Source organism: Calonectris borealis, chromosome 4 (assembly GCF_964195595.1).
Source record: "Calonectris borealis chromosome 4, bCalBor7.hap1.2, whole genome shotgun sequence".
In the NCBI taxonomy this organism is placed as follows: Eukaryota; Metazoa; Chordata; class Aves; order Procellariiformes; family Procellariidae; genus Calonectris; species Calonectris borealis.
This window is the reverse complement of record NC_134315.1, coordinates 8,156,945-8,182,145: the sequence shown is the minus strand read 5'-3', so window position 1 is coordinate 8,182,145 and position 25,201 is coordinate 8,156,945. Positions and strand designations below refer to the sequence as shown.

The window sequence follows — 25,201 nt, the reverse complement described above, 5'->3', positions numbered from 1 at the left end:
CCAGACCCTTCATTCCAACCTTAAACAGCACTAAATTCATACATGCTATAGTCTTTTCCTTCCAGGCTTTTACTTCCCAGATGCAACCGTGTGCTCAGGTAAGAATAACCATGGAGAAGTCTTTGCTTCCAGTTCTTGTTTTACCACTGAAACAGCACTATTTAGAAAAGGATGACTTGGATGCATCCGCACAGCTCACTTCAGCTCAGAGTTAAGGGGTCCTTTTAGAGATATAGAATATTCAACCTGTACTACAACTATTCACCTTAACAACACTCTAAGGACCAAATCATCCAAGGTGTTTAGGTACCTGGAAATCATATGCAGTATCCCCAGTAAGTAGAAGAATGTTATAGCACAATTGCAAAGGCATTTGAGTGAGTTATAAAGACAAAAACACACAGCAGAGATCATGAGAATGATACTTGTATTTTTTTTTTTTTTCCCCCAGAAGCCCTGAGGACAGGAATAGAAAAGTTCCAGTAGAAATGTTACACAGACAGTTTAGCAACTAAGATGTTTAAAGAGCTGGTGAGCTCAGAGACCTCAAATTTGTAATTCGCTGTAAGTAAAGTGACGCACAAAGAGGTGTGATGTATCTAAAAAGTAGATTAATTTATTTTCAACTCAAAAGGATTTCTATTTAATGAAAATATGCTGAATCTTTGGATTCCTCCAGCAGAGCTACAGATACAAACCCAGGAAAAGGAGAAAACTCCCCAAATCATCTGAATTATGTCTGACCAGGTCTAATGAGAACGTTTAAGCGGCAAAATTCAAGACCTGATGTGTGATGAGTTGCCCTTGTACAGAAATAATTTGATTAAATGAGGCAATTTTCTCAAACACTGGATGAGGGGAAGAGGCATGCTGGTAAGAGGCCAGGCTAGGATAAAGGCAGTGCTACAGAGGATGACCTATGAAGAGTCAATGGTCTTCCTTGCTTCAAGGCAAAAAGAGGAAGAAAAAAATTCATATCCAACTGGGTATATTCCCCACCTGACAAGAGAAGTTCTTGCAACAAAACTGGGGGGTGGGGTGAGTAAGTAGGAGAGCTTAAAAAAGGTCATCACTAACCTGGCCCAAAGTCCACGCACCTGTGTCTGAGTTAGCCAGCTCCAAGTCACTTGCTGGGAAACCTTAATTCTGCAAATTCTCTTTCGGCATGAAAGAGGCACTCTAGAAAAACACCTTTTTGCATGCATGTGTGTTTTCAGTAAAGAAAGGGGGAGAGCATACAGATCACACGATAGGATCAGGTTTAACTGGTGGATCAGGCACTTGGGTCCAGATAGGAAGTTTCAGCTGATAATTCTAAAACTGATGTGACTGAGTAGCATCGTAATGGAGCATAACTTGCTAAGCACACATTTTTCTCACAGCTTTCCACCACTTCCCTTTCCAGTCTCACTTGGGCTTTTTTTTTTTCCATTATTATTTTACTAAAGGCCCAAAATAGGAACTCTATGGGGTGAAGTACACCTACTGTTTGCTGGAAATTTCTAGTGCTGACACCTCATGTCCACAGCAAAGAAGGGTTAAGTGCCACTGCACAATATAAATTCCTCCCTCTTTTTACAGAGAGGAGAGAAAACTTGTCTTATAAATTAACACCTTCGGTCTGTGCAAGCTCAAGAATCTCTGGAATAGTGGCACCATGACCATTGTGGCTCTTCTGAATATTAACCTCCAAGATCAAACAATTTCATTTAGACTGTTCTGGGATCCCAGCATCCAGTGATCTGTATTACACTCAAATGTTTGGGGTTTTGCTGTTATTGGTTTTGTTTGTTTTCTTTTTTTCTTGTGTCTTTATCTTTGCTAAGAAATAAAATCAGTTTAGCCGTTGATTCAACTGACCTGGTGATGAACTTGGTTTGTCCTTGTCTACATTTTCACCTGAAGCCTTCACTGCCAAGTTAGCTAGACTGATAGTAGAAGTGGCTTTGCTTTCCAGTGCAGTAGATATCTTTTGAAATTCTTGCTTTCAGTTGGCTATTTATTATTTTATTTCTGGTAGTTTAGAAGTACATCTTCCAAATACCTCTGTTGAAGAGGAAAAAGTCTTCCAAACTGCAGAGCTCTGCAAGATAAACTATCAAGATTCAGCATTGTTTTCTAAGCAGTGCTCGTGCAAATCAAAAAGTATTTGGCAGAGCTGTAAATTAGCTTTTGTCTGAGGTGGTCAGAAGCTACATTGAGGAGTTTACATTTTCTCTTTTTTTTAATTCTTAAAGAGTCTCTTGATGCATGAGGAAACACCTCCATCAGGTGAGTGACTAAGCCAGTGCTGTAGAGAATCCATTCTAATTTGTAGTCTGTATTTGAAGACTTCTGCAGTTCACTTTGATTTTTCAAACACACTATCCACCTTGATACTCTAGCTTTCCTTCACTCATAAAGCTGTATGAAAGAGCACAACTGGTCAAAGTTTGGTTCACTCTGCTTAAGAACATGACTACAGCCAGCAAAGCAGGTTTGGGAGATCTGCCAATAATAGCAAACCACATTGGATCCAGCTGCTTGATCTCAGTATGTGTGTTAACCGTCTCTGGAGTCAGAAGAGTCCAGATGCTTGCGTCTATAGCTGGATCCTTAGATGCACTCTCGGGCTTGAGACCAATAAAATTTTAACTGATTCAAGCCATGCAGTTCAGTAGTACAGTACGCCACTTGAATGATTTTTTTTCTTAAAAACCTCATACTTTGACTTTGTACTGTGATAAAAAAGACACCTTTTTTGGAATCAGTTAAACTGCAGCACATACTGAGTGACTCCACAACCTTTCACAACATGCTTTCCAGATGCAGTTCTGAAAGATACTGGGAGACATCTTGAGTAGACAAGCAGCTGACCAGGCTGACCTTCATCATTTCAGCTTCTCCACTGGTGCCACAGCTACTGAGTTTGAGTTAGCTCCTGGATCTCCTGAAATCAAACTCCATTACATTCATTATCAGAAGACGTCAATTGATTTGGAATTTCTTTTTTTCTTTAGTATGTACACAAGAGGTCTTTAGAGGTACTGCAGGAGCCAGCGTGCTGCTTGCTATGCTATGCTTTTTAGAATGGTAGGCTGAGCAACTGCTCTGTGCATTGCCATCTCTGATAGATATCTGATTGCTTCTATGATATCTTTTTTGTGAAGGCATGAAAGTGGAGGCAAATTACGGCACGCATTGGCAAAGAAGGTATAAGTTACATGAGTCCCTTAGGAAGAGGGAAAAAAAAAAAAGCTGAACACTTTACTCAGTATGTACAAGTCATAAAACATGCTCTATTTCATGTACATTTCAAATAATTATCAACTTGTTAAATGCATTTCATTCTGTATCACCACATCTTTGTCAAAATTCATGTTCATTATCAAATAAGTTAGAAGTTGAAAAAAATTTTTAAAATTACCCCAATAAAAATGCACCCAGCACAGTACTTTAGTGTAAATATGAAGGTCTGTAATAAAAATTTTGTGTAGTTGCACTCTTGTTAATCATCTTTGCCCTTCATTTTATTATAATTTATTTCAGTGCGTAGTTAAACTGGTTGGCAAACTTCTCGTGCTTTCTTTGGTCCACTCGGTTCATTGCTTTCGCCACCCGTTTCATAGCACCTCTGAAAGAGGAACAAAAAAAAAAAATAGAGTTATGTTAATTCTACACAATCTCAGAGAATATTTATGAATGTTGGGGGGGGGGGGGCGGGAAATGAACTATGATTAATCACTACCAGGCTTTTGAACACTGCACTGATGAGGCTGAACAAATTTGTCTTGTTAACTAAATTAGCTACAGCAATACAAATAGTTTAATTCAGCAATGATTTCATTAATAGGAGTAAACAAATTAAAGTCTTTCAGTTTAATGGCTGTGCATTCCACCCTCCTAGCATTATTTCTGATAGTCACACATACCAAGTTTGATTTTCAAAAGCACCTAACGGCTCTTGGGGAAAAATAACTAAAAGCATCTGACAGGATCTAAAAAACTCACACTGAGAAACCCTTACAAAATCCCACCTGCAGAATCTAGAATGTTTTTGTAAGGGTAGGGCTCGCTGTTCAATTCATGTAACTACAACTCATTTAGCAACTTCCCTTTCACAGGTTCCCAAAAACCCATTTTGTCAGCTGTGGGCAGAGCAAAATTCTCTTTTACTCACATCAGCAGCATCCCCGTTCCTGAGCAGAAATAATTTAATCCACAAGCACAACACTAGTTTACGAAGACACCAGAGATGATTGTCACGTATCTCTGTGCAGAGGGATAAATTATTGCTGCAGAACAGCTAAGTGCTTGGAGTTTAGCATAGTCGGGACAGTATGTCCAATATCTTATTCTTATATGAAGTGGAATGGGATCTCTGTAACCTCATGATGGGCAAGCATTCGTGCCCCCTGCAGTGCCTGCTGTGCTTGAAGAAGGCTCTGGAGTATTCTTCAGATTCAAAAAGGAAATAAAGGAATGAACTTTGGAGCTCTTAAGCTTTCTGGCGCTCCTAAATCTGATGAGGGTTTGCCCCCATGTTGCTGCTCTTTATTTGCTGCCACTGTTACCTCCCAGCAAAGATGGTGCCCAGAGAATTCTCCTCTTTTGGGAGTCCCTGCTATGCTTTTGAACTGGGTGAGTGAAGACACCTGCACTTTTCTTCCCTCCACGAACTTTTGAGTGTAGATCACGCAGCTGAGAATTTGAGGGTGAGGAAAATGATGCCTAGACAGCATGAATAGGAGCAGGAGATTCTCATAAAAGGCTTAGAGAGAGCAGGCCTATATATCCTTTAACTGGTAAGGAAGAGGAATGGGTTCACGATTCCAGAGGGGTAAGAAAGCAGAAGAAAGGCAGTAGCAGAAGTCAAGAGGATGCTCTGTTGCATACATCTGCTCCCACAGAAACTTAAGGTAGCTGTTGTGCACAGCTGAGTGCATCTTGCCTAGGGAATTTGGTTCTTCGCTGGATTCTAGAGTTCCCATTTTTATTGGTTACTTTGGGTGCCTCTAGCACAGAAGCTCAGAAATCTGAGGCTGATATTTGCAGGTGTGTTCAGATGTCACCCTGCCTCTGTTTATGAAGAAGGAACTTATCTCCTAACACATCTCTGTAAAGACCTGGACGCTCTGCCAACGCAGGAGGTATACCAGCTCAGGGCTTGGTTTGAGGGACTATGTCCCATTTAAGAACATGGCACTGATTGATGTCTCCTTTGATCTCTACATCAGAAATGCAGTTGGCAAGTTCCATCACACAAAATGGATGGTTTCAAGTCTAGTGCTTGTCACAGTCTGCCTCTATCACTTCTGAGGATGCTGCAGGCTGTGCAGTAAAATGAAGACAAGGCATCCACCTGGTAGTGTGCACCAGCCTTTTTCAGGATCAGGCCCTACACACTATTCCAGCTCTGCTCCTGTGGTTATCTCTGAGAGGCAAGCTGACTTCTGTTATAACTAACTCCTCTCTGTAATGGCTTCATTTCAAAAGTCATTTTGAAACTTCTGAAAACAGAGGATACTTCTTAATAATGCTTCTAAATGGGGGGAGTAAAGATTTTCTCTGCAGCAACTGTAATGAAAACCAACATTCTGAATAAACACCTTGGAAGAGGTATACTTTTAACAAAATTCTGCCAATAAAGTCACCAGAGTAAGGAAAATGTGGTCATGGTTTTGCACTTCAAATATTGCCTAATTGGTAGGAGAAAAGTGAGCCTTTAGCAGCACAGAGTGGCCTTGACACTCTCATGTCATGTAGGTTTTACATTAGCACCACTGGATTGTGCGATACTGTAAATGAAATGAGATCCCACTTTGATGATCTGTGTGCAATTTCACTTAACTTTATTGGCAGACTAGAGCCTGGGTTTATCACCTATACATTTCAAGTAATTTGGGGTTGTTATAAGGAGCCAAGGTTATAGTCTTGTTTAGTGCTGCAAAGCATGAAACCTATTAAAACATGACAGGTTTGATTCCCTATGCCTGGCACTAACACACACTCAAAATCATTAGCACAAACCATAGTAAACCAAAAACAGCTTTTCAAATTTATTTTGTTAAAGCTGATATGAAATTCTGATCATTAGAACTGTATGTACTCTGACTTCTAACTAAGATCAGGTAACATGAGAATTTCACAGAAAACGTGCTCTTTCTGTAACTAAAAGCAATGTGGATTTGGCTTTGTTAGTATAATCATTATATCAGAAAAGGGAAAATAGAGTTTAAACAAATATTGTGCCTTGGATGCTGTTCAACTCATCCAGTATGTTTAGGGAATAACCCAGCATTGATGATTTTATAATAATAATTTTGCTTTTTTGATTTGACAACTTTAGACTTTTCACTTTCCTTTGACTACTTCATTTTTGACATGTGAAACTCTTTAAATAGCTGCAGCTGCTTCCCATTTGATAAAGACCAGAGCATGCTTAGGCAAATTTATGTTGCAGCCACATCTAACCAAGACTAGATATCAGAAATGGCATAACAGAGTGGACATATGAAGCTACTATACATTCTAAAACCTATTCAGCTTGGTGGGTTGGTAGTTTCCCACTTCCATCTGAGCTAGTGTGCCTGCTTTGAAGATAACTCACATATGTCTACGTAAGTCACGGACACACCTTTGTTTGAAACGTCTAAGTGCCAACGCCATCCAAACAGTTTCCTCTCCAGCGAAATGTAGGCCAAGAGCTACTGTTTGCAGATGTGCTGGGAGGAAAGGGAAACATATGGAAACAGCACCATCATGGGAAGAATACTGTGTCCACATGTCTCTGGTACAGGGAACAATCATCTCCAGACTCTTACAGTGAAAAAGAGAACTGCAGCAGCTTCCAGTCCTTGATATTTACAAAAGACAGCAGGGGTTAAGTGAACAAGGACCATAACACAAGGATGCAAATATTTTTCTTAACCAATGAATGCATTCTCAGTAAAGGGGGAGAAAAATGCAACGGCAGTGTGTCACTGAGGAATACATAGGGAGGGATCACTGTGTACAAACTGGATGGGAAGACACTGCATCAGGCCCAGCTAGCAATGTAGTATACCCGGGAGTGACAGAAAATACACAGGAAGCGCAGGCAGCAGTCAAAAGTTTGGGAAGGTCTCTGAGCATACACCAACCACCAAGACACTGCTACATGCCAAAAGCCAGAGGTTTTTGACAGATCCTTTTATTAATTGAAGTTCTGTGCAGGGCAGCCCATCTTAGGCTTTCGAAAGGAAAAACTTCATTTTCACTCCATCTACACTACTACAGTGTGTCTGATGCTGTAAGTTGTGTCACTCTGAACACATCATCTTCTTTCCAGATCCAGTACTATTTCCACACATAAAGTCGCATCCATCTGATTAATAAATGATCACCCAGAGAAGCCACTAATTAAAGGAGAAAAAAAACAATTGAGAAGGATGAAAAAAAAAAAAGTCTTTCATAGGGAAATTTTGTAAATGAGCTGAAAATGATTCTCAAAGAAATAACCTTGGTCATCAGTATCTGCTACTCTTCACCCTCCAGAAATATGGAAGGCACTCCTGCTCTGCAGTTAGCGAAGAAAGTTGTTTAGTAAGTGCACGTTAATCTAGAAAGTACCGCTGAAACAAAGGGAAACAGCAATTTAACAGGCTTCAGAGAACGTAAGCATCTTACTTATTGAAGACTTTCTTCTCAAGCCGGGAACGAGAAGTATTAGCCTGCTGCTTCAGGTCTGTCAGATTTGGATATTTTTTCTTCTTCCCTTTCTTTTTCCCTCCTTTTCCATTATTTTGAGAGGAACCAAGATCCAGTCCTGTAGCTGCTTCAACTTCTCTCATGAATTCTGGATCTCGCCACTCTGTTTAAAAGAAAAAGCATGCACTTTGAAACTCCAAACCCAGGTAGAATTTGCAGTCTCCTAAGGTACAGGTTCTTGTCATCACTAGGCGAGGGCGGCATCACTGTGCTGTAAGTTGCATACACAAAGGAAGGGGAGGATAAAGCACTTAGCCAAAACGACAGATCTTGATGAAAAAGCCCTGCCAGTCTGGGATTAATATCTATTATTAGCTGCTGTAGATAAAACTGTTCTGTAGGAAGACTTAAGTCAAGTTTTCACAGTAGCACAATAGCAAAATCCCAAGGAAACTATTCCATGTAGGAGAGGTGACATAAACACAGTGATTATTATTTAGAAATTGAACAAAATGCCAACAATGTAGCCGAGGAACTTATCTCCAGAAATAAATTCTGAATAAACTAAAAAATAAACCTAAAAAAAAAAGGAATATGTCAACTTTTGAGCAGAGTGGGGGTGACAGCATTGTAATTTTTCTGCATCAAAGAATCACACTTCCTTCAAAACATGAACTGGTATCTGACACCTAAATAGCATTCTTGAATATGACAACATGACCTGTTGCCATGAGCCCCATTTTGCATCTGAAAAAGATACTACTTTTTTAGTATCCCACAATTCCTCAGATTAATTATCTAAATCAAGTTTCTTCTCTTGACAATAGCACAAGAGTTAATTTATCTCATCAAAAATTTGTTTTACAATTTTATCAAAACCTTAATGCTTCAGAATCCAACCATACACTGTAAATGGATTCTGATCGTAGATGCCACCACGGGAAAAATCATGAACAATTTTGACTGTACACTCTTTGAGGAAGCAGTGGTCTTTCACCTTTAGTATAGAGTCTTGCCTATCAGAACAAGGTAACATAGGACAAAGTAGAAAGTAAAAATGTAACTAGAGGATGGATATCTTCAAGTGGAAATTTAGAAAAATAGCATTGCATTATAAAGATTTTGAGCATATGGGTTGGAAAAAAATGTAGCAAGTACCACTTCAAAGAGTAACATGGTCCAGACTCGGCATAAATGTCAGAATTCTGTATTTCAACAACCACAAGTTGCCAGTCATTTGTCATATAGTTTCCCGTATATCAGTGAGCCTTTCTTGCCTGCAGAAATTGTAACACCAAATGTCTACTACTCTTATTTAACGTCTATGTAGATACAGAAAAATAAACAGTTCTAAACAACTATAAATTTCACTTATATACCAAGATGGTCACTGAGTGTGGCAAATACTAGTAACAACATTTCAGGAAGGTCAGAGGCAATGTCCTCACTTAAGAACACAGCGTTTAGGAATACCAAAGCAATTTTACAAGGAAATGTTAGATCTAACCTTCTATGATACATGAAAGCAAGGACTGATTAAAATCCAACACAGCAAAAAGCATGGGGAAAATGAAGCTGTGCAAGAACTGAGCAGGAGAAGTATAGAGGGAGAAAATAGAACACATATACTTGATAGATCATAAGACCTCACAGACTTTTTTTTTTTTTTGAAGTGAAGGAATACAGAACAGCACGATTCAGATACAGGAACGATTAATCCAAGATTAAGGAAAACTGTCTAAACAGTTTATCTCCCAGTAATAAGAAGGCGTCACAGTTTAGGAACCCAGTGAATGGAGCAATTGTTTAAACACAACGAAAAAATGCCGGCATCCAGTAGAGATGAAATGAGCATTTGAGTAAAATGAAGGAGCAATTTAAAAGCCTTTGAGAAAAATCAATAGAATGCCAGGGAAGAGCAGCCTTTTTGAGCATTGATGGGCCCCTAAAGCTCTTCATACATTGTTACTGAGTTTAGCAGCAGGGAAAAGAAAATTACACAGTTTGCAAGGGTAGGCGGGAATCAATACTGTAGTTAGTAAAGAGATGCTATTTCACATCTGACTGGCCAGCGGCCTGCCTTCACCAGCCTGTCCTGATACCTGTTTGTTAACAAGTCACTAAGGGCTGAAAAACCAGATACTCTTCAGGGTTGACACAAAAAATGGGCACTTAATTTGCTCCTGTGTGCGAACTATTGGAAAAGGATGAACACTGCAGATTAGCAGGTCAGCGTAATCCCACCTGATTCATTGTTTCAGGACCAAAGAGCCCAAAGCACCGTTTTGTGGACATTAGCTAGGGTTTAAAATTTTATACTAAGTTAAAAAACGCTCCATAATAACAATGACAGTGTTGTAAAAACATAGTCATTATCACACCAACTGTATTACTTTTACATAATTGTTTTCCCCTTCAACCACACGAGGATGAAAAAAAACCTACCATCCAATAGGAAAAAGATGTAGGAAGAATTTTGGTGCAATTTAACCACACAACTGATCCTCAGATTTTAATGTTTGGCACTTTTCAAACTGTTGTCATTAGCAAATGATGTTGTCAATCGTAAGATCAAAGCACTTACTGTACAGAGTGGGTCTCTACTTGTACGTTTTCCACAGCAGCACTGCTCAGACTTGCTTTAAATCCTTTGCAAATAACCAATCTCAATGCAAAACAACGAAACAACACGCCCGGCAAACCACAAACCCAAAACATTCAAACAAAAGACCCTTTAAAAGGTTAATGAAAATATTATAAAACAAATACAAAAATACTGAGGCACAGAAAAAGAGAAAGAAACAAAAAGCAGCGGCTAAAAGTATTTAGTGACATCTGGTATACATATGGCTTTCGAAATCTGTAAGCTTTTGTCCAATAAATTAAGTGCCATAGCTTGTTCAGTATCTCCCCAGACAGATGGGATGGACCTTTGTATGACATCTCAGCTTAACAACGGCACTCAATAATGCCATGCAGCAATGTCAACACTGGTTTGGGACTAACATACACATCCTTGTGGGCCAGAGGTGAGAAGCCTCTAACAACACCGAGCTGACACTGTAATAAAAATAAATATTATGTCTAGCCTCAAGTAATGGCAATTTCACAGAAAAAAAAAAAAAATCAATATTTTTCAGTGCAAGTGATTTTTATACCACAATATTAGTTTCTAGTTTGACACTAGTCTCTCAAGAACATCTACTAGTTTAAATTTGCTAGTTTTAGTTTGTCATAACTAAGTTGGGAACTTTTCTTTTTAGCACAACATCCACACCCCTGGCCTGGTTTCGCTGTGCCCATGCTGTTGGCTGGATGTCAGTTTAGAGCACTTTGCTCCATCTGGACAGGGATGGAAACTGCCTGCGAACGTAGCACTTCCCAACACATGCAGACACCAGGGGTTCAGTAACTGCTGCATTCGCCTGGTGCTGGCAATTGCCAAGCACAGTCATTCAAAGATGGCTAAATATGTATTAAGGGAAACTGGGTGGGTCAGTTGTATGTTTAAATACACATTCATTCGACATTTGGATAACAGATCAACAACCGTTCTTTATGCTCTGAAGGGGTTTCGTGGAAGGTTCAGTAGCCTCATTAATAATATATGACTGTGAAACTGGTGAAATACTGAGTCAGAGCTTAAGAGAGAACTAACTCCTTAAAGGAAGTATACTACAAGATATCAAAATGATAAAGCCTATGGGTAAGTTTAATAAGAATGCAGACTACTCACCTAGAATAAATGGCTTAAAACAGAGAAAACTAAGACCTGCTGGAGGAAGGCAGATTAAATAAAATCTTTGAAAACGAATTTGTCCCCTCCAATTATACACTATGCCTTCGCTGGATAGATCCCTCTTTCCCATCTTGCTCTGCAGTCCATCGACTTCCAGTAGCTTCCTGGTTGCAGTCCCCCCAGCGCTCTGTGAAAATCTACCTTCTGTCTGTCACTAATGAGGCTTAGTTGTACTATTGCAAAAGTCTCTTCGTCCCCTTGGAAGTCTTTCTGCCTCTGTATTCATTGCTTGCTGTCTTTCTCATTGCCTGCATCCTTCACCTAGCAGTCCAGAGCTTTATCCTGGCTAAAAATGCCCAAATAATCTTGGGGAAGGATGAGCCTTCCCTCTAGAGCACTCCACGCCTGAAAGCAGCAGCCAGGATGTACGGAGAAGGCCGTTAGTTTTGTTGTCCATCGCCATTGTTTAAAAACAAAATCCAGAGTATTGCACAGTAAACTGTGAACGATTAAACAGCACGGGTCTGCTTGCGCCCTTCCTCAAGCCCATCACAAACATCAGGCCTATTAGAACATCCAGACTAGTTATAATGCCAATAAAGTAAAGCCCAAGGTGAGGCCTTCCCTAGTTCAGAGTATTTTCTAGCGATGCTGCACAGATGCACAGCACAACAAGGCCACGAATTCTCCTTCTAAAACACAAGTAGTAAATGAGTAGATATAGGAAACATAGAATATGATAGATATTCTATCATAGATATGAACAGATATAGGAAAAACAAGTTCACGCATTGTGACAAAAAAACCACTGTCAATATTTGTGGTAACACAGTGATCCTAATAGTATTATCATTACATTACATAAATCACAACTGTTAGGGACCAGCAAGATTAGATGACTTCTTTTCAGAAGCATGGGAACAGTTACAGTCAAGCATTTCCCAGGAAATAGGTTTAATTGTCCTTAATAAACATGTTTATTAAAATAAAGGCTATAATTCATCTGTCTGAAAAGTGTTAGAAACATTATGATAACTATTGGAAATAAAGAACAAATGCATGTTAACTTCATTCTGTGTACACATGCATCCGTATTTATCACATAAGCAAGAATCAGTGCAAATGATCTGCAAATTAAAACCAACAGGAATTTAAATGATAGAATGGGGTTAGGAGCAAAACAGAAATATAATCCAGTTCTGTGGATCTCAACCTGTGCCTTTAGCAACAAAAGAATTGGCTCTCTTCCTCCATATGGTCTGTCTCATTTGTTGTCCAACTGTACGCTGAGATTGTTGTCCAACTTGTATCTACACTGTATCTACAGATAGATGCAATATATACAATATATAGATACAATATATTGTAGATGCAATATATATAACATATAGATACAATGTAGATACAATATATACAATTATTATATGGATTGTAAATATATTGCAGATATTGTAAATATTGTATACAATATATATACAAACACATATACAATAAAGATATTACGCTTACATTTAAAGCTTATCTCCCACCTCTGTCTAATTTTTTTTTTTTTTTAAATTTTATTTTTAAGATGCTATGCAGACACAAACCTGGCTGAGCTGCTTGCTTCTCAAACTTCATCTTTTCTTCTCTGGCTCTGTCCTCTGCATTAATGGGAATCCCAGATTCATTCCGAGGAATTATCTTTCCGTGGAAAGGGCACTTCAGAAAGAAAAACGAAAAAAAATCTCAAAACTTCTGAATTAAAAGAAAATACTTACAACGTTATTCAACACAACTTAAAGCCAGACACTGGAATCAAGCGACAAAACTCTACGCTTGATCCCCAGTCCCCCTTAGAAAGCATCAGGATCCCATAAACATCCTATGTTTAATATATTCAGAATCTCAAAGAAATAAGCTCTTTGTGATACGAATATCCAATTTCAAGAGGCCAGGTAGCACATCCTGTCAAGTCTGGAACCAGGGCACCAATGCTGCATTGTATTTTGTTGTTTATGCTATATCCCTATCCTGTAACAAACCTGTTCAAAGAATTTTAGTGCATTCAGATCCTTCAATCTCAGGTAATACAGGAAGAACAGGGATATTAGAACAAAGTATGTAAGCAAAGTATTTCTGCTCAATAGGGCTCATAATTTGAGGCTGTGTAGGATTTAGCTTTCATAAAACCTAATTTGTAAATAAAATCTCTTTGCTCCTCAAACACCCACATTTCTAAAAACGGTTAATATCAAATATGCCTCTAAATGAGGAAAACTTTTTGGCAAACAACTGTCTCTGCTTCACTGTCAGGTACTCAAACATCACAGTAATAAATATAATATAAATACCTATGATGAATGTCAAAAATATTTGAGAGTTCTTTAAATGTTTACAACTTCCTTACAGAAAGGATGCTTCTCTTATGAAGCACATATCAACAGCAAACTTCTCCAGGTACAATTTTCTTTCACCGCCTTGAGCTATATTTACAACGTGAAATAAACTTTTATGGACATGTTTTAATGAGATCTTCTCCATACAGCACATATCCTGGAAGTTATGTTACTTGGTACTCACCTTAATCCGGTCTTGTCTTTCACACAGACTTCCATCAGGCATTGGTGCTCGACATTTATGTTTTACTGGTTCAAACTTGCCAGCAAATGTTATATATCTAGTTTTTAACATTTCAGTTATTTCTTTATTTTCCACCTCTTCCTCTACTTCAGTGGGTGCCCAAAATCGATGCTCAGAAGCAAATCTGGGAAAACAACAAATGCAAATTATTCACAAAGGTGTAACAAAGCACATAAAGATGTCAGTATCATCCCGTGGTAAACTTACATGTAAAAGGAAGGGAAACTTTACTAATGAATTAGAAAAACCTAGGAATCTACCGTTCTTTCTTATGACTTCTGTATTATGAAGATGTTTGTAAAATATCACCAAAGCCTGTCTGGTATTGATTTCTTGTTTAACCTGCTAACCTAACAAGACCTTAACAAGTCTTAGCTCTAGTTCATGATCTGACATTCAGAGTCAGTTATCCAATACCCAGTTTCAGTGAGTAACTTTGTAATTCTGTAGTTAACATTCTTCATAACAAAATACTTCTACGATTAAACACAGAAGATAGGCCAGGGAGGAAACAGTTTGATCTTAACTTGTCTGATCTTATTCCTGGTAGCTGTACGCCTGTAGCAGCAGAGAAGCAGAAGCTGAAATCAGAGTATGTTGCAATATACTTGCAGCAAGGAAGAGAGCAAACGATCAGCTGAGCCTTATAGAGATTCTTTCTTCCAGGTTCTCCTATAGAGTGTCCATAAGTCTGAGAAACTTATGGGTGTTCCTCTAAGAAATTAAGCTCATCCATTGAAAATCCATTTTAAAATTAGAGATCTTACCTATATTTACAGGCACATAGAGGCAAATAGGTTCTTCATTAATCTGGTGTAAAGATTACTACCATGCCAGCGGACGTGGGGAGTGGGAGGGAAGGGCAGCAAGGACCCTTGAATGGTGTAGTATTTTCAGATTTTCTCAACAGTATTCATATAATTTCATTTTAGCCATCTTAGGCTGCCAATGGTCTATAATGAGAAACAGGCAACCCCAGAGAGAAATTACCTGACTCATTTTAGATGCTAATATTAGGACACAATGACTTTCCCTCCGATGGTAAATGTTTCTTTCTCCTAATCATGAAAAGAAATTAGGGTGACCAGATTAAGCTTAGATATCTAACTTCAAGACATCTGAGGTTAAACAACAACAATCCCATCCCAAATTTAAGGAAATATGAAGTTAAAGAGAAAAAATACAGCTAAGCTAACAAAAAAAAAAATCCAGCCTGCATGTCTGCTGCTTATTACAAGCAAAATGGAGATATCTAGATGACAGATGTCTTGATAAGGACTTAAAATTCATAAAGGACACTTTACAATCCCTTTCTTCCATATAGCTCTTCCACCCAATCGGTCCTAGACTGATTTGAGAGGATTTTCTCTATCCATATCCAATTCCCCTCACTCATTAATATCCTTGGGTGTCATTCCTACTTCTGAGACTTTGCCTTCTGTAGACTGCAGAGCCATATATACGTGAACACTGGCTTCACTAATCACAACGATCTCAGTTCAGCAAAGCACATAAGCCAATACTTAAAGAATTACTTTAGCGGGCCTGAAGAGTTTTGATGGATTTTATCTAAGCAAGTTTTCAGCAGATGACAAGGAAAAAAAAAAAAAGTGGAGGAAATTATCTGACCTTAGTAACCTACAATATATATAGCTGCTGGTTTTACTGCAATAGTTGACGATTTAAAACCATGTAAAGAGATCACAACTACATTAAAAAAGGATCAGACAATTTCGAAGCCATTCCATGATTGGCCAAATCATCAGAAAAATGTTTAACAACTAAAATCCTTGTTAAAGAGATTCATGCTATCCAATAATTTCTTCATCAAATGTACCTCGCTAGTGCCAGAAAAATTCTAAGTAAGTAACTTTCTTCTGATAAATTAGGGGATAGAGGCAAAAGAGTTAGTGGAGGCTAGTTCAACATTAAACCTAGTAATATGTTTCCACAATTTTTGGTTTTAAAAAAAAAAAGTTTTAAATCACACAGTTCTGCAAACCATAGCCTAAATAAAAAAGCTCTAAGAATCTTTATAATATACCAATATGACTTTAGTCAAACGTTTGAATGGTACAGTATTTCAGCTTCAGAAATTCTGTTGCAAGATTGTACAATAGACAGTAAATAAAAGAATGAAATATATTTCTTATTAACTTAGTTTTAATACAATCCTGAAAACAAGACTGACTGCTAGCTCTGTGTTACTAACCTTACGGACACAAGGAGGAGAAAGCATTCCTAAAAAGACACCATGCAGGATTTCTATGTGCAAAGTAGTCTTACAGAATCTTTTGGTAAAATTCTCATGTCCTTTGGTGGCCTGAACTCCCCTCCTCCTCTAAATTATCAAATTACAGTTACATGAGAATGAAGAAGCATTTAACAGTTGTGCATGCCAACCTTTCCAATTAGGAAAAAGTTCTATTTAATATTTTTACTTCCCCCTCAAAAAATCTGCATCAAACAAATCTCAAGGAAATTAAAATTATGTTTTACTCTATATATCATTGATCAATATTTGGGAACTAGACTGAAAACAGCTGTGAATCCTGCACACATATTAATGAATATTACTGTTTTCTACAAGCATATAAATTATTTTCTCCCAGCATGACTTACAAGAGGGTGAGAAAAGAACAAAACAGTGCTAAATCCCAAAGTTTTCCGATTTCCTGCTGTTGTAATTTAAGCAATGCTTTAAGAAGGCTGAACATGAGATCTTTGTTTGAAAAAATGATGCATGTGACAAGTAAAACCTTTTTGTAAGAGGGATCAAAAGGGGAACAGATAATCAACTAGAAGATCAACACCTCGCTCACACTCATAGAAGGATCTAGACAAAAAACGCTTTAATGGAAATTACATAGCTATACGTGGTTAACTGAAATCTAAAAGAAAGTCCAGCTCCTAGAGAAATGTTGCGCTCTTTCAACAAATTTATATCAACTTCGTCCCTAAGATGATGGGAAGCTTATCAAAAGCTTGAGTAAATATAAATTCTAAAACCAGCATGATGTATACAGAGATCCTGGAGCAAGCGCTAAATGAGCTAATTCAAATATCCTAGTCACAGTCATAAAAAGTGCTGCACCAGCTAATTTACTCTGATCCTAAGAGTGAGCTAATTTAATTCAAGGAGGAGGGTAGATGAGTGTGGAAGGTCCATGCTATCCAAAATAGCTGGTTAAGCTGGCATAGCAGTCTCTACACAGTACAGTATACACCACCTCCCAGAAAAAGAAGTACTACTACAGCTTTATAAACTCATTTTAAGAGTTCTTAAACTAGCTTACTGCATTGTGTGAGTGAAGGCAGAAGTGGGGAAAATGGTTCGGCCCAAACTTTTTGTAAAAAGTCACCTCCTAGAGAAGGTGACGGTTCACCATTTACCAGCTAAACAAAACTTCTTTAGAAAATCATCTTCCTGGTAGCTACATTCTCACTATCAAAATCTTAATTTATTGTAAATGCTGTAATTAAGTAAGTGTAGTGTTAAATAGGTGAAGGGGAAAGACTTTTCCACCTCAGATTTTAAAAATTCAAATTCCATACACATTCCATACATGTTATCTGGTTTTTGGGTTTGCTTTTTTTTCCTAGGCATCTTATAGAGACAGTATGTGTGCATATAGAAAAGTTAAAGGAGTTGGCCAATGACTACCTTAATTTTTCAATAAATATATTTTATATCCAGGGGTCCATGGTATTGTGTGTGCAGAGTTACTTAAATTATCTTTAGTTAGATTGGCATATCTATAGTTATAGACTATAAGGTTCAGAAGTGTGCCCTCTATTTTATTGGAAAGCATAAAAATAAAACAGTACAGCACAAGGCAGACAGGCAGTGAAATATGCTTCTGATTTCACTTATGACTTGAATAACTCATTTGCAATGTAAAATAAAGCCTTACTACCTTTTTGGCATTATCACAGACAAATGCTTCTTAAAGCCCTGCTGAAAATCTTAACCATTTTATAGGCTTTGAAGAGCGTACACCACGCCAGACAGAATCCAAAGCTTGGAGTGACTGTGTTAAAGCACTATTATGTATCAAATTTCACTGGCTTTCAACAATTTAAAACATATTAAACATTTTATGGAATTGGATAACACTTGGGGCAACACTTTCCTCTTGTTTTTTTTCCTGCAAACACTGTCTTCACACTGTGATGGTTTTTTTGTTTGTTTTGATAAGAAAACAAACTAAGTTAAAGTAATACTGCTGAGAATATGAGTTTGATTTGCAACCCAGCCAGTCAGTGGTTTTTGCCTTTTCTGAGCCAGGTATGGCAGACACTGATACTAAAGTTCTGGTAGACGTAAATGAAATTTATACATAGCGGGAGGACTTTGCATCCCAACTTTCATATAAAAATACTGGTGCTAAAAAGGAGTTTTAAAAACTGACTGCTAGAAACAAGTTCTGATGTATACCCACAATCTGTTCTCCCAGGCATTGCTAAAGCTTTCCCCAAGCCAGCAATGCTTCATGTCCAAGAAACACAGAACCTACCCCGACAAGAATGGAAAGTGAGATACCCAAATTCAAATCCTGTAACTGCCACCTATTTCTTGTGTGACTGAACAAGCATATCAATTTCCTCAGTTACCACTCTGTAAAGTCAGGAAAAACACCCCTGACACCTTCCCCAGTCTTTCTCTACCTTGTCTGCTATTTATTTAGACTGTAAAGTCCCCAGCAGAGGGACCGTCTATCATGCACTTGCATAGCACTTTGCATAATGAGGTACCAATTTAAATTGGAATAAGTGATGCCATGCTGCAAACAATACACATACATGAAAGACAGAAAAAATGTGCTTTGAAGCATCAAAGGATATTTAATTAGTATCACATCTTCTCAAAACAAATAACATTTTAAGGTAGAATTTCTGACTTTGTTTATGGGTCCTACAGCACAAGGGAAAGAAGAAAAGTAATTATCAAAAGAAATAGCAGTCACCCCACTGCATGACCTCTGAGGACAAGTAAATCTATATATTTGTTTAATTTGTCTTAAAAGAAAAGAGCATTACTTGAGAATCTTCCCAGCACTTGGCTGATCCTGTCCCCAGTAGTGAAGATCTAATCCAAAAGGCATGACGGGAGCTTTAGCTCTTTCTTCTAGTTTTCTTCTCTTACTGTCAGGCTCTTCCAAAGCTGCTGGCTCAGTAGTTGCAGAGTCACTGGAGAAAATAGATGAAAAGTCAATACAGAACAGCAATGATCACAACAACTTTTTCTCTATTTTCATTAGATTTTCACACTAACGATAATATTATCTTAGATCTAGTACTACAACTACCTTTACAGAGTTGTCCTTTTTTTCTTTTTTTTTAAAAGGATACAGACCATAACACCACACACTCTAAGTACTGCACTATGAAGCTTAACTGCACATTCAGCTAAAGCTAGATAAAATGTATTATACCGTGGTTGCAGAAGCCTAGAGATCTAATGGGGGCAGTAGTGGATCGTACACGCTGTATTGTAACAAGAGCTACTGATGTGGCAAACCATTTTTAGAAAAATCTTGCTTCTGTAAACTCATGCCCATGGCAGTCACACAGATTGTGAAGTCTTTGTTTTTGTTGACAAAATTCCGTCTTGCAGACTTATAATACTCACTGTGCAACACCATTACAGAATTCATTAGTCCTCAAAAACCAGAGTTCTACTATGGAGACCTTGGCTATAGATAGAGCTGCAAATGGTTTTAGTCACCTTACCGAAACATTAACTTTTTAAAGATTAAAAATAAAAATGTACACCTGAATACTCCAAACTCCAGAGTTCTAATGAAGCAAACCCCTTTCTCTTTCTGAGATTACATTCCAGTTTGCTAAGTTTTAGAGGCTTTCATGGCCAATGCAGAAGTGTCTTTTCAGGAACATACCAGTAAGCAGAGTACTCCAGTCTTATCCCCAAATCATAGATAAATGCTAGACAAGGCTGGAGTTTCACCAAGCTTTGAATAGGACTGACAACAAATACGTCTTTGGAATCAGTAAAACACGCCTCCAGGCAGCACTGCCAGCATAAGTCACTAGGAACCAAGAGATGGCTGGAACTACTTTCTAATTTAGTATTAAGAGATGTTCTGTTTAGTTGCAAACCAAAAATTACTCCAATAAACGGGAATGGGTTTTTTTGTTAGGAGCGAAGGAAATGTTTTATTTTTTCATACGGACCATTTACACCAAATAAAACCTAAACTGAGTACTAAAAGATTCCTTAACAGCTTGGTGCAATCACTAACAAGATCCCCAATATTAAGCAGTGTAAATGTACATCTAAGTAAAAGAATTGTAACTTCAAAATGAAACCAAGACAGCCTTGGCAGCCTGCCTAGTTCATGAGCGCTTTTCTGTGCGCTTTCGTGACTAATAAATGCAAGTAAAAGCAAGAGTTTTCTACAAGAATTAAAAAAAAGATAACCTGGCATGTGGAGGTGGTAACTTTGGTAGTTTGTCTCTAATAAGTTTCAGTGTGGCAGCTGCACAGGTTGGATCAAGTTCATCTTCATTACTTTTCAGCTGGGCGCGGGAGCTCAGTGGAGCTGGTCCTATTGATGGTTTCCCCACCGGTGCTTTTGGCGGTGACTGGGGTTCTAGCCCTGCAAAAAACCTCAAATGATTAGGAGCGATTCACTTCTCCCACCCTCAACCCTTCACAGCGGGGTCAAACAGCTCAGGATGCTGATTACATGTCTCACTGCTTTCAGTTTGCATTAGACATCAATCCCACTCAAAGACAGAATGATATTTCTGCCTGTGAAATTCTTCTTATTTTAGAACAGAAACATACTGAGTAACTAACTACAGCAAACCAACTTTTAAATTTGTATGACATGGTGTGACAACAAAGAATGATGTTATTTCACCTTGGAAAGAAGGATTTTAACAATACATGTTTGCCTAAACTGCAATACTGCTTTTTGTATATAAGTTTCTAGTGTCACATCCGCTTGCCGGTATGTCATTTCTGTACTCAAGGTTATATCAAGGTAAAATAGAAGAAAAGAACTATTGGCACTACTGTTTAACACCTAGAGTCCCAAAAGACATCTAAGAGCAGTAGAAAGCAAAAGGAAAGGCATACATCCATATCCTCCTGTGTGCTAAGATTAATTCTTTGTGGCGTCTCAGCAAAAACTCCTGCTAAAACCCTTACAGCCTGGCAAAGAGAAATGACTTCTGGGCAGAGGATTCACTGCAACACATGACTGATGAGAACGGGAACCACCATCACCCAGCACAGCTGGCAGGGAAGCACACCCGGTGAAAAAACAAAGGGTGTGTGAGGCACATCCCTGTCTTTGATGATTCTCAGCTACCATATTGACCCTTCAGAGCTGAGAATATAAAACAAAATACCTCTTTTTTTTCTTCCTGATTTGTTAAGGGGCAGCACCACTGAGAATAGTTGAGTTTCAATTCCTAAATACATCCGCAAACAGAATTATCTAGAGAATGTTCTTCTTTCACAGATACTAAAACGCACAATTTGCCAAGCTAAAATATCTAAGTGCTGGCAGAAGCAATGAGTATACCCACAGGCGACGCTCAAGAGACAGTAAATGCCTGAGCTACACCTGAGGAACAAGCCCACTGCAAGGCAGTACCAGGCACTGATGTTCAGCACCAGCAGCTCAGTGGTGGGGCAACTTAATTACTTTATACAGCTAGATTAGACAGTCAGCACGGACTGTAATGATGCAATTAGATAGGCTGAGCAGTTAGACAGCACATGCCTCTACCCGCTAAGCTAGAGAAGCAACTCTATTAGCTGGCAATAGTAACAAGAACTTTTCAGCCAACGACAGCTAAAAATGGAGAGATGTAATCCCTCACACTAACACAATAGACTACATTTGCCCCCTCAGCCTTTTTATAAAAGAATTGATTGAAATGCAAGGCCCCACCCCCCAAAAAAACTAAATCAACACAAAAAAGTCATGGTTTTTAAGACTCAAATTTTAAGCAAATTATCTCAGCCTTTTTATGAAAAGCAACCTGAGTTTACCTGACATGTTTTAGCCATTATTTAATTGGGACTTTTAGTCTCCTGCCCACTTGTAGCCAGCCCTGAAGCTGTATCCAGAAGTATTCTTGCTTTGCTGATTTGTTTTGCTAATCACTAAATGTATCACAAGATATCAACTAAAAAAGGAAAAGCTAATGTGGTATGACCTGCCTCCTGAGTGGGAAATTGCAAGACCCGTAGTGGCAGGTAGCTTTGGTGTGCAAAATATTATTTCAGAGAAAAACATTTTTCACTAACAAAATCAAAGCAACTTGCCCTGACCCCTTCTTTCGACCTTGTAAGGTCTTCCAGTAATTCATCCTGACCTTGACACATTTGTACCACGCATTCCCTGGAACCTATGGGGTGCAACCACACAGAAGGCATTACCTGACTCCAGCCACAGGTCAAGTTGCTGAGCTGGCAACCTTCTAGATCCACCCCCTAGGCACATATGGGTCTCAACTTTCCAAGTACCTAGATCAGGAGCTGAGTCCTTGTGCAGGGAATGACATCTCCTCCTCGTTTTCCAAGGCTCCAAGCTCAGGGCCCTGAGAAGAATGCCCTGTCAACCCGCTGCTTAACCTAGTTCCTGGACATCCTCGGAGGGAGCCGACAATCCCAATTCAAAATCCACAAAGCTGGAGCCCCTCAGAAAGAGAGGGGAAACAAAAGCAGACATCCAGATGGATCTGGCTTGTGTGCTTTTTAGCCTTTAAATTTTGCTGCATACAGCGAATGGCCACTTCAGTCATTCCTCGATCTTCTGAATACAGCTGACTCCAGAGAGAAGAGCGAGCTCCAGAATACTCTCAAGGATGAGGACTCTTCTAAGACCACCTGACACCCCGTGTCTCTCTCTAGTATGGCTTATACTGGTAAGAATGAAGGAAAATATTTTAAGGGCAAGGCGATTCAGGGCAGGGGCCAGTAATGACAACTGTGGCAGATGGCTCACCTTCCCCTTTCAAAACAAGGGATGGAAGGAAATGGGATCTGGAGAAGGAAAGAGAACGAGAGCACACTAGCCATCAGCAGTTAGTAAGCATTCATAGAGACTTCTCTGTATTCTCCTCACTCTCCCATGACAACTCAATACATTCCTTCTGCTTATCCAGTGTGTAACAAAGAGAAATGTGGACCATTCTAACAAAACAGTTGAGGGGGGGCAAGTACATCCGTGATGCAACTTGTGTGTGATAGTATTTTCCCATGTCCATAGAGAGACCAGACCCAGCTCTGCATTCCACCTTTCCTAAGAAAAGGATACTTGAGTAATGTGTAGATACCCCACAGGAGGGAACACACATCTGAGAGTGGGTATTTCAGTAGTGCCAGTCCTACAGCTGTCCCGAAAGACTTCAGGAAGTACCCAACTGTTCGAACGTTCGCAGGCAGCAAGCATTGCAGAGTGGACAAAAAGACATTTACCACACTCTGAAACCAGTGTCAAATCTAGCTCTTCCTTGACCCCCTGTTCTGCTCTCTGGAAAACATCCCAAATCCAAAGCCCACATTCCTAAGGCAGTGCATCTTGAAAGACAGTGCTGCTCGAGCTGTTCAATGCTTCCCAGGAATTGAAGTTAGCATGGATTGTGATGCAAAGACGGATCACCCCTTTTTCATTTTTATGTCCTCAGATGGGAGGTGAGAACCTGCCTACCAGCTGTAGACAGACACAGGCCACCTTGCTGTTGGCTGGTGATGCTGCTGCTGCTGAGCACGCCTGACAGTCCTGCTCCCTTACTCAGTCATGCCCACATCACATTCCCTAATGAAAGCGATGAACAGACCACTTTCCCTTTGTTATTTAACTTCCCAAAGTCAACAAGACTTTAAAGAACATTGTTTAAAAAAAAAAAAGGCATTTAAAGGACTAATCTGTGCGTTGGAAAAGGGTCTTAAAATTAGCGGAAGGACCATCAATAAGGGAAATTATAATTAAGCATAATAGGATGGAACTAAGCAGAGGAATATCTAGGCTAAACAGCAAACGAAATGATCTCATGACATTTATTAGGCTGGGGACTTGCCATTCAAAAGGGATATCGGTGCCTCCATAAAAGTGTTGGTTTTGAACAGCACTTAATATTTCACTGAAGGGAGCCATCTTGAATTTATGTATCTGGAAAGGGGGCAGGATGGGACCCATCTCGGCTCCTGTCATAGGCTAGAAAGGGAAAAAGCCCTTCTCAGGTGCTTTGTATCAAAGCGAAACAGAATTAACCTAAAAGATTCTGTTATAACCACACTTTAGAATCATCAGGATTTGGAAAAGTAAACTTCCTTTTATGACAGAAACAGTTATGAACAAACAGGCCCTTTGGCATGAACAAGGTTAGCTGAGAAAAATATGTGATAGACTATCTGTAATGAAGAATTGCTTAGACTGTATTTAGCATTTAAAATTGCCTTTTTTCTCTCTTTTTTTTTGTAAGGACAAGAATACCTTTCTGAAAAGCATTGTTTAAAGCAACAGTTTTGAGAGCACTTGTATGCGTACTATGTACAAACTGTCTTGAAGTCAGAAGGTAGCAAGTATGTGTGTCTCACACCTTTTTTCCTCTTCAGAGAGAATATGTGCATATGTATTAAAAGTTCTCAGGAAACCCTAGTTTTATTCCAATTTTTCCTATGATGTTTATGGAAAGCATAATTGCTTATTCACTACACTGACGTTGCTTGGGGAGGGAGAGGATGCGAACAGCAGAGACAAGCAGTCAGCAACACACAGAAAAGGCAAGAAAGATAAATGGACAATGTGACATTTAGGTAGATAAAAATCACATCCAAAAGATCAATATAGGAATTCTTAAGAGTTACAAGAACAAAATATTTTTCCATTGATTTCTTATTTTAAACCATTAACAGAAAAATGTCTAAGGGTAAATACACTACGACATCAGCAACACCACCTCTACTGTGGATTTTTAAAAAAATACTTGTTTATAAAATTAGTTTTTGCTAGCAAGATAAAGACAAGCATCACCATGCAGACAGCCCTAGCTGAATGGTACCCAATGTCAGGGTGGGGTTTTTTTGTTTTGTTTTTAAGACGTAGATGGGATTAAGTGCAGTTTTAAAAGTAAAATTCCTCTTAAGAACTCTGCCGTTCTGTGTATTTTATTAACACAAGTACAGTA

General features: G+C 38.8%; 1 protein-coding gene across 2 annotated transcripts in view; it reads right to left on the bottom strand.

Annotated features, from left to right (window-relative positions):
• Positions 1 to 410: 410 nt before the first annotated feature.
• Positions 411 to 25,201, bottom strand: part of UVSSA (UV stimulated scaffold protein A) — a 56,684-nt gene continuing 31,893 nt past the window's right edge. For both annotated transcript variants that reach the window (XM_075148506.1, XM_075148507.1), the window contains 6 exons: positions 20,472 to 20,649; positions 19,070 to 19,219; positions 13,970 to 14,153; positions 12,997 to 13,108; positions 7,648 to 7,831; positions 411 to 3,613 (listed from right to left, as the gene is read on the bottom strand). In XM_075148506.1, coding sequence (XP_075004607.1) covers positions 3,520 to 3,613; positions 7,648 to 7,831; positions 12,997 to 13,108; positions 13,970 to 14,153; positions 19,070 to 19,219; positions 20,472 to 20,649 — 902 coding nt within the window. In that variant the 3' untranslated portion in view covers positions 411 to 3,519. The remainder of the gene's footprint in view (positions 3,614 to 7,647; positions 7,832 to 12,996; positions 13,109 to 13,969; positions 14,154 to 19,069; positions 19,220 to 20,471; positions 20,650 to 25,201) is intronic.